This window comes from Ixodes scapularis, unplaced genomic scaffold (assembly GCF_016920785.2).
Source record: "Ixodes scapularis isolate PalLabHiFi unplaced genomic scaffold, ASM1692078v2 PGA_scaffold9__187_contigs__length_104089568, whole genome shotgun sequence".
Taxonomy (NCBI): domain Eukaryota; kingdom Metazoa; phylum Arthropoda; class Arachnida; order Ixodida; family Ixodidae; genus Ixodes; species Ixodes scapularis.
In genome coordinates this window covers 84,481,969-84,492,262 of record NW_024609884.1, presented here as the reverse complement: position 1 = coordinate 84,492,262, position 10,294 = coordinate 84,481,969, and the positions used below count along the sequence as shown (strand labels likewise).

At 39.9% G+C, this 10,294-nt stretch overlaps 1 protein-coding gene across 1 annotated transcript in view; it reads left to right on the top strand.

Annotated features, from left to right (window-relative positions):
* Positions 1–2,508: 2,508 nt before the first annotated feature.
* LOC8034830 (actin-binding LIM protein 3) overlaps positions 2,509–10,294 on the top strand; it is a 59,203-nt gene continuing 51,417 nt past the window's right edge. The window contains exons 1-2 of the mRNA XM_040505278.2: positions 2,509–2,599; positions 8,141–8,324. Of these exons, the coding sequence (XP_040361212.1) occupies positions 8,218–8,324 (107 nt within the window). The 5' untranslated portion in view covers positions 2,509–2,599; positions 8,141–8,217. The remainder of the gene's footprint in view (positions 2,600–8,140; positions 8,325–10,294) is intronic.

Here is a 10,294-nt window from a genome sequence, read left to right as displayed (position 1 = left end):
CTGACGTGCCCGCGGGGCCTTGTTGCTCTGGGGATCTTGCATATGCCCAAGACAAAAAGGTCCCGATAATATTTTGCGGCATTGTTTTCTTGCTATTTGAAGGTTTGTTCATGGCTCGTACTCGATGCATATTGAAAATAGTCGCCATATTTATTTTTTCTTTCCAAAGCGCACATTTCACTCGTCCACTAGCACCCACTGCAAAATTTTTAATGAGGAGTCAATTCTCCATTTACAGAAAACTGAAAATTGTACATCCCAAAAAACTGAAAATTGTACAAGTTTGTCAAAACTTTTTAGCTCTCTAATTAATCAGTTTCATCTCTTCTAGTGGCCCCCAAATAGCCCTGGGGCTAAGCTAATGGCTAACCTAACCCCAAGAAAAAAAAGTTTAACGCAAGTTAATTTTTTTGGAGGTGTTAAATTCTGATACTAAGCACGTAGGACCTATGTGTTCTATGTGTTAATTCTTTCGTGTGTATATGAACTTTACCAACACGCTCGGCTTTCAATAATCCTGATATTAGAGATGCCATTTTTTATGGTTAGAAGAAAGCAAAATACTTGACTGTGTGAGCATTTTCTTTTAAGAATACCTTTGTTATTAAAAAAGAAATTTCCGAAGTTACTTTGTGATTGCTTCCGAAGAGCTGTGATGGCCAATATCCTGCCGTTCATTTTCCGGTGGCGGAAAACGTTCAGTCTCACCCCCTTTTAATTCGACTCGCTGCTTGTAGTGCATTGTGAGGCAGTTTATCCATAAACGTTGAACAGTGCATGGGGTAAATAAATGTCCATGCTTGAAGCATTGCGTGTTCCTTAGAGCGCAGCCTAAATTGCTTGCTGCAAAAAGTATGCATGATAATTAAAAAGGCTGATATCATTGATCTGTGCCAAAGGGCCTGTTTAGAAACTTAATAGCATTTGGTTAATTAGGTCCTTAATTATTTACGAGTAATTAACCTTTTAATTTGTAATTTGAAAGTATGGTTTCAGTTGGAAACAATCTGTGTATCATCGAGAACTGTTAAATCAGCACACTTCACAAAAATGTAAGGCATGCCCAGCGTTTTATGGTTTTTCCAAGAAAAACCATAAAGTCTTTGTGCAAGCGGTCCTGCTACCCGTGAGCCAAATCGTGCAACTACCGCCTTGCCTTCCACGTAAGAGAAGAAATTATGTGCCAACGAAAAGGAGCGCTGTGAGGTTCGAATTACATTGCAAGAGTACGTTTCGATTCTTTGGTTCACCTCCATCATGCTAAGAATGCGTGGCAGCACACATTAGTTGCATACTCTGTGTGTATTGCTGGGAAACCGAAACTTACAACAGCTTCCGCGGCATTCCGGAGGTTTCAGATGCTCAATACGAGGCACTTTATAGAGCTTTTAAAGACTACACGCGTCCAAATTGAGCGTTTCTTTTTTTGGAATGCTGTAAAATACTTTGCATGCTTTACATTTTCGTAAAGTGCATTGATTTACTGGTTTCTAAGAAGTTTCTAATTGAAACCATACCTTTAAATTTACAAAGTATGAAGTTAATTGCTTGAAAATGATTAAGATATAATTATACCAAGCAATTATAATTTTCCTAAAACGGGACTTGGGCAAAAACCCGTAAGGCATCAACCTTTTCTGTGCAATACATACTTTTCGCAGCAGCGATTTGGCCCACATTCCGAGAAACACCCTGTAGGACTGCTCCTGTGCATGCTTGGAGCATTTTGTGCCAGTTACTCGAAAAATATAACAAAGTTAGAGGTGCTACAGTATTGTTCTATACTTTAAAAAAAGTACTTAGCACTGCCACTGCTTGAGGGGCGAGATTTGGGGTCCAAGCATCGCAAACTTGTATAAACCCTAACATGCACTGCAGCAAGGTATACAAACATGAGTGGGTAGCTTTGGTAGGCGCTTCTGCTTTGTGAGTGTTCGTGCAGCTGCTTTCTGAAGCATGGAGCTCATGCTTCTACAAATTTAAGTGTGCTGTCATTTCAGCTGCATGTGTGCAGCAGACTTGGCTCATTTCATATACAGTCCAGTTTCCTTCATGTGTTGTGAAGTGGAATGTCCACGGTGTATTGAGCCACTTAAAAGTTTTTGATGCTGTTGAAAGTTTGGGATCACAAATTTCTGCTTCCTCAAAAACATAAATAAAAGTTAAAAAAAAAAAAAAAAAAAAACTTTTCCCTGTTATAATTTGGGACATCAGATGTGTGTCCATAAATAGAATGACCATGAGCAGGGCATTCTCTCTTTTTTAGTTTTCTTTTGAACTTTTTAATACACGTGTAGTAATAAAAGAAAAATGGTTACTCTGTGCCGATGCATGTAGATAGATGTCTGGGCAAATGGCGGTGCGGTTTATGCATTTGTACTGATGTAGTATTGTTTTTTTTTTAATTTGACAATAATTATTGGAGAGATATAGTTTGTTCTTCAACCTTTTTATTAGCCGAGTCGTCACGGGATTAAATGTTGTTTGTTTATTTCTTTCGCAGGGAAAGTTTTGTGCGAATTGTGCAAGAAAAAATGCTCGGGAAACGCATTGCGTGTCCAGGATCGCTACTTCCACGTCGATTGCTTCAAGTGTGCTGGTGAGTTTTTATGGCAAGTAAACGATGCCACGTAGGAAAAGTAGTATACATGGTGTCTAATCAAAGACTGAAAATACTGAATTATTAACCACAACGTACGGTCGTTGGGGCACTAGTGTAAAGGTTTAAATAGTGACCTATGAACCTTCACCTTCACCAAATAATTGTTTAACTCATTTTATTTAATAGATTTTTTTTTTTTTTTACAATGTGAGATTTGCAGTTTTTTTTCCAACATGGGCTGGGGGCAGCTTCTAGAGTTTAGAAAACAAAATTATTCTTTGAGATTTTTGTGGCACATTTGGGCTGTCCAACTGGCCCGCCCCAAAGGCGCATCACAGTTTGACGTATCTTTTCTCAGAACAGGTGACCTAGAGATAATTTGCCGCTGCCCCATTGAAATGCAATCACTTGCCATCTGCTCCCGCAGCAGCCTCCGACATCTCTTCGAGGCGGGTCTTCCTTTGCTCTTTTGCACCTTTGCTACCGTACTGCCTTCAAAACATAAATTTCTCTCATAACTAGAAGTAGGAAATTATTCTCTCTATTCTACCCATGCCAACGCTGGGGGCTGCTGCAAATGTCTAATTGAGATATGCGAGCTTAAAGGAAGATCCAAGAAGCAATTAGTCGTGCCGCGATGTCCACCGCAGTTGATAAAATTATTTCTAAGGTATATTTTCATTTCAAATTTCCTTTTTTTTATATTGTTTTTTTAGTTTTCATTTTGACAAAAAAAAAATGTTTTTGGTGCGTTTATTGAATAAAAGTAGCCGGAGTGCTGGCGGATTTTTGTTATCAAGGTTTGGACAATGGAAGCGACCGAGGCGGGAACTGTCTCACTTCCTGCCTGTTGGGGATGGAATGTTTGACCGCTCACTATTTTATCAATTCTCAAGATATTGCACTTGGACTCTTCTCTGACACCCTCAAAATAGATTTCATTATGCTAAATTAATTTTAAACAAGATGTTGTATGTTAAAAATGTTAAAAACAAAAATGTGGAAAAATCTTTTTTTTAATGATTATTGGCAAAGTTTGGCAAGTTCATGCGTATGATCTATATAAGATGTTTGAGGGTCCTTGATATTACCAGAAAGCTCAAAATTAGTTATTTTAATAGCATATTAATTCAATATTTCATGTTCAAATTAAAATTCGTTAATTAAAACCAAATGTGGTTGCTCGACCACGTTCGATTCTATCTTTGGGGCCCCCAGCCCTCCCTCTGCGATTGCCAACTTTTCAAGGTCCGGTTCCGCTACAATAGAGCACCGCACCTGCTTAACATCGTTGAAGGTCGCGGGGAGCGATCGAGACAAAAGGCAGTTCGCACTGGAAAGATGGGAAGGGCGGTGACGGAGAGTATATGGTTTTGTTGACTTCCACTAGATGCTGCTACGAAAACTTGTCCACTCCAAATGATGTCACACAGTGGTTCTGCAGCCATATGCAGCTGCAGATCGAGAAAAATTATGTTTTTTTCTTTTGCTATTACGCAGCGGAATCACAGTATATTTTGGGGAAGGTGGCACATTTTCTCTCACTTCTGCCAAGATAAACAATGTAAAAATACAAGCTGCAAATTCTTTCTGCGTTAAAATTTTTGCAATGCCCCTTTAAATAAATCATAACTGGAAAACGAAGAATCTGCCCAGCTGATAATTTGCGCTATCATTTATGTTAGATGTGCCCTCAAAACATAATCTATATTTTTTTTTGTCAGAATTAAAATTTTGATTGACTTCAGGTGAAATCACCCATATGCAGGGTTAAACAAATGACCTATAGCATTGCCTCCTTTTCTGCAGAGCACACTCATAGCCAATGACTGGGACATTAGACGAAGCCTAGTGAATGATGAATCAGATCTGATTCTTGCATCAAAATGCTGTGTATGCTTAATATGCAGCTTGTTTCATACATCCAGAATAAAGTGAAAGTAGAATTTTTGGGACAAAATACTTTCTGTGCTTTGTGATCCATTGGGCAGTTTCTGCTGTTTGTAAGGACTGATTTATGTGACCCGCTGTGAAAAAAGGCGTACAAGTCTCGCTTATAAACAGGCCACAAATTGCCATAGTCCGTGTAATGCTAAAGAGCTAGTGAAGAAAAAAAAAAAAAAAAAAAAAGATACTGTAAGCATCAAACTGCTGTCTTGGGGCCAGAACTCAAAAGAACTTGCTGGATGCTGGCTTCTTGGTCAACTCTTAAGGTGACTGCAACAATCATTTGCATTTTCAATTTATTCCTAAATTATAGTTTGTGTGAATCATTGCAAAAAAAAAAAAAGAAGAAAATTGTGAGCCATTCCACTTTTGTGAAGGTGGTTGTCGAGTGAAGCTGAAGAGCACCACTACAAATGATTCACCAAGAGACACACAAAAGCACTTCACCAAATGTTCATTTACAGTACCCAATATACAGCTCCAACGGTAAAAGAGTAGCACAAGTGACCGATGACCGGAGCGGCAAAATTGCGACACGCGGCGCTCTTGTTCCCAAGCGTGCCAATAGCGAGAGTGCCAGTCATGTTGCATGTCTCAACGCGGGGGTGGCCGGCAGAAAATTGAGAGATAAGATAGCTGTTAAAATGAGGGCTTTAGGATGGGCTGTTTTTTGCCGGCCACCCCTCCGTTGAGACATGGAACGTGACTGGCACTCTCTCTATCGGCGCGCTCGGGAACAATAGCGCCGCGTGTCGCGATTTTGCCGCTTCGGTCGTCGGTCACTTGTGCTACTCTTTTTCCGTTGCAGCTGTACATCATTTTGAAACGGTAGTGATGATTGCTTTGTGATCACTATGCTATACACTAATGGGTTCCATTACAACTTTGGTGAGATTCTTTGCTAAAGTTAAATCTATACATATAATGCTTTACATATATAAAAGCTGCTGCTTTGTGACGTCGCCCAACTCGAGCGGGAGAAGGCCCATTGTTCTCGGATGTATCTTCATTATCACACGTTTCAATGTCTTTTCTTATCAAAATGCATATCGAGGTGACGGGGCGTATGTGCATTTTCATACAATGGAGCGCTTTTACATGCGATTTTGTTTCTGCACACGGATACCAAAAGTGCATGGAACCCTAGCCATATACAGCTTCGCTGTAAAATTCTCGCATCAGCATCGAGCATTGACAAGAGACTGCAGCAACATTGTGGTGTGGAAATTGATTGAATTTTATATTAGAATTGCTATTGTGGGTGCTATGATGCCACTTAAAGCGTCTTCGGATTATTGACCTTATAATATCCAGCGGAGAGAGGTGGTGGGTTCTCACTGTTAATAGCTTTCATGCCCGCTAGTGATGTGGCAAAGTGCTCTTCCTCTTGTTGCGGCGACTTTTGATCGCCTGATCTCCATATGTGGCATTACGGCTCTGGTTTGGCAGCCAAAGAAAAAGTTCTCAGTTCACCATTTGTAGCATCAATGAATTACCTGGCCAATATCGTTTTGAAGGCGCAAGTGGTCGACATGACTGGTGATCTTTCTGTATACTACACAGTCATTGCCCAAACAATGCACATATGATGTTCTTCACTGGGGATGATTGTTAATATAGGTTAGGAATATAAGAGAGCCGAGGACAGTTCCATGTGGCACACCAGAGGTTACAGCAGTAAGCATAGAATTAAAAACTACAACCATTGCTCTCGGCTGCTGCCTTGGGGAGGGAAAGTTGCAGGTCAGGGAAGGGGCTAAGTTGTCATTGTGAAGCGAGGAAAGTTCAGATATTAGATAACAGTTTGACACACTGTCGAATGCTTCAGAGAAATCTAAAACTACGGCATCTGTTTGGGTGTTTAGGTCCGTATTACTATGTATTTTCTGAGTGAATTCATTCAGTTAATTTTATCGTGAATATCTCTTACAGAATTTATAGGGGACAATAACTGTTAATTGAGCTTGTTGCTACTTTTAGAACTAATAACTTTTAAAGTGATTTCTTTTTTAAAAATGACTGAAACACCATAATTTCATGAAGTTCACCAAATATTTTAAGGCTAATCATATTACTAAATTAATTACTTAATTAAAAAAAAGGAGCACTAATTCCCTACAGTTACAGGAAGCATAGTTTTAATTAGTGAAATGTCAAAAACTTTAGTGCAAATCCATTTACAAGAATATAGCTAACATTCGCTGAAGGTGCACTGGCAAGCAAAGACCAAGTTGAGGAAATCACATGCACTTTTAATTTTTTCTTTATGACTGGAGAAGATGTTGCAGTAACATTCCTTTTGTGATCGCAGGCACACATGCATCAAGGCCCTATTTGAAAGCAGATTGGGCTTACAGATATTCTTACTTGAATCTAGTTATACATACTCTTTTTATGAACAATGCCCACAAACACTATTTTTTCGCTCAACGTGCTAAGAGCCAATCATCACAGAAATGTTTGGAACTCAGGTGACCTCATGCAAGTCTTAAATATTAAGCCCGAGGCTATGGCACCTGTGTTTTTCTTTTTTGTGCCACATTTTGTTGCAATATGATAATGACTGGCAGTGTTGTGCGAATATTTGAATCTTAGAATAGTAGTTTCGAGTAATACACTATTTGATATTTGCTTCGAGGTGAACTGCAATGTTCATACTTTTCAAGGTGTTGATCGTGGCGGGTTAGTCCTGTTAAGTGCACTTCTCACCGAGCACCTGTGCACTGCGGGGAAGCAGTACCTACGGAGCTCGTGGGCTCTGCGGGTGTTGCTTCCCCGCAGTGCACAGGTGCTCGGTGAGAAGCGCACCCAACGAAGCTAGCTTCACGGGTATTGTCTCCTCGCAGTGCACTGGTGCTCGGTGAGAAGCACACTTAACGGGGCTAACCTGACGCAATTATGCAAGAGCATGTTAGGTAGCGATGTCTTGACAGCCCGCATTCATCATTCGTGTTGTTTTTTTTGCCTCAAATTTGAAATCGAAGAAAAAATATTTGCATATAGCAAGCAGATCTATAAATCCCCTTGATTAGGCTGGCTGTGACAAATCTCTCATTTACATGCCACGGTTCATATGGTTATCTTAAAATTAACTGAACTTAGAAGTGCACAAGTGGAAGGTTGGAAACAACCTTCACAACTTCAGCTAAATTTATGTTGAAGCATAGTGCACAGTAGTGGAAGACTTTGAGAAACTATTAGATATTCGATTCAGAACCACTCCTTGCTTCGAATTTGGAACTCAAAATCTGCTATTCATACTTGGCTGATGATTGGCAATGTTAACCAATCATTGTGGTTTTCAAAAAGAGGCCAACTAATCATACAGTACAGAGGACATTTGGGCCCCAGAATGCGGGCTGTGATGGGATTCTGAGTGTGCTGACGGCATGCTCAGAGTCCTTGATTGAGTCACTGTTTTGAGTCTGAACATTCTCTGCCTTCTTATTCTTGTTCTTCTTATTATAGATTATACTGATTGGTTCTTTGTGTACTGCACAAGAAAGTATATGCGCATGCTTCCTTCAAAGGATGTTGTACTCAATCTAGCTGTATCTTGATGCAAATATGTTGTTTTCATTCTACTTTCAGTGTGCACAAGTTCTTTGGCTCAGGGAGGATTCTTCTTCAAAGATGGCAAATATTACTGCACTGGCGACTACCAAAAGATGTTTGGCACCAAGTGTGCTGGCTGCGGGCAGTTTGTGGAGGGTGAAGTTGTCACTGCCTTGGGCAATACATACCACCAGAAATGCTTTGTCTGCGCTAGATGTCGGTATGTACCTCCTTATCAGACGAAGAGGTATGCGGTGCACTGTCAAAAGCTTGGTTATTATGAAAAGGCGGCACTTACAGTCTCAAATATCTCTCAAGGGTACAGAGAAATGGGCACCTTGTCACTCTCTAGTTTTTGTGAAGGGTCTGTTGTGAGCGTAAACAGGTAGACGGGTTTCTGTGTGCCGCAAGCCAAGGTCTGCACTATCCCAGGTGTATGTCACCATTTGAAATGTGAGATTACCTTCAACTTTGATTTTTTTGTTGCAAATTGACACTGAACTCAAGAGCTGCTGCCAAAGTGGCTCAGACCCAAATTGCTGGTTCTGTCTAATTTTGCCCGGCACTCTGTGCTCTATAGATCAGCTTGACTTTTTTTTTAATTTTTTATTTATGACATACTGCGGACCTAAATGGTCCAAGCAGGAGTGAATACAGATCGTAAAATACACGACAAAAAACAGTCTTCAACAAAAGATATCAAAAAAGGCCACTAGGTTAAAATATACAGTAAATAACAAATGCAAAAATACAGGACAAGAAGCCTCCAAGAGCAAGATACACATTACCAGTAAAAACCTATACGGTCATGAGGTAGGAAGAAGGAAGTGACTCAGTGGGCAGAGAATTCCAGTCATTGATTGTTCTTGGAAAAAAGGAAAATTTGAAAAGATTGGTGCGAGCAAAGTACGGAGTCAGTGAATGTGGTTGGTGATGTCTGGTCTGTCTCGTAGCAATAGGTTTTAGATATGCGTGGCGATTAATAGATAGCTTATCATTTGCAAGAAGAAACAGAAACTTTAGCCTTGCTATTTGCCTTCGTTCCTGCAACAATTCAATTTTGTTTATCTGCATTAGAGAGGAGGGAGAATCTGATCGCTTGAACTTATCGTAAATGAATCTGACTGCCCGTCTTTGAACCCTTTCCAATTTATTTATGTCTTTTTTGGTAAAGGGCTCCCATACAACGCTGGCGTATTCCAGTTTAGGTCTCACAAGCGTGTTGAACGCTAACAATTTTACGTTAGGGGGTGTATTTTTCAACTTGTGTCTAATGAGGCCTAGCTTTCTAAAAGCAGCAGATGTAATGTTGTCTATGTGTTTTGACCAGCCCAAATGCCTATCAATTGTCAGCCCTAGATACTTGTAATGGTCTACCTCAGAGACGTTATAATCTTTTATTTTGTACTGAAAGGAGAGGTACTTCTTTTTGTTTGTGATTCTAAGAAAGACAGTTTTCTCGAGATTCAATTTCATTTTCCATTGGTAGCACCAGTCTTGTATAGAGTTTAAGCTTGAGTTAAGTGCGAGTTGGTCATTAGTACACAAAACATCTTTGAACAATACACAATCGTCCGCAAATAAACGAATGTTCACTCCTGGGTCCACAACAGAAACAATATCATTGACGTATATCAAGAACAATAGTGGCCCAAGGACACTTCCCTGGGGTACACCGGAAGTCACATCAAGCATCTCTGAGCAACCAGAACCAACCTCGACATACTGTCTACGACCATGTAGATAGGATCCGATCCATTTAATGATGGCTGAGTCAAGACCAATACTTTCCAATTTAAAAAGCACTTTACCATGTGGCACTCTGTCAAATGCTTTGCTGAAGTCTATGAATACGGCATCTATCTGACCAGATTTATCCAAAGTGGAGGCAAATTCGTGCTCCGTGGTAACTAGCTGTGTCACTGTTGAATAGCCCTTTCGAAATCCATGTTGAAACTCGGTTATTAAGTTATTTTTATCGAGGAAGTCAGTTACCATATTTGAAACCATATTTGGGCAAGTTTCCAAGTGCAGCTGTCTTCATACAAAAGTCAAATGAAGGTCGTTTGTTTTTATAAGGCCAGGTGTAACTACTGAAATATATCTTCAAACAAATTTCAGTTTGCTAGTTGAGGTGCAGAGTTTTTGGAATTCTTTCATATTTGACTAATAATAAGTTTTTGGAAAACA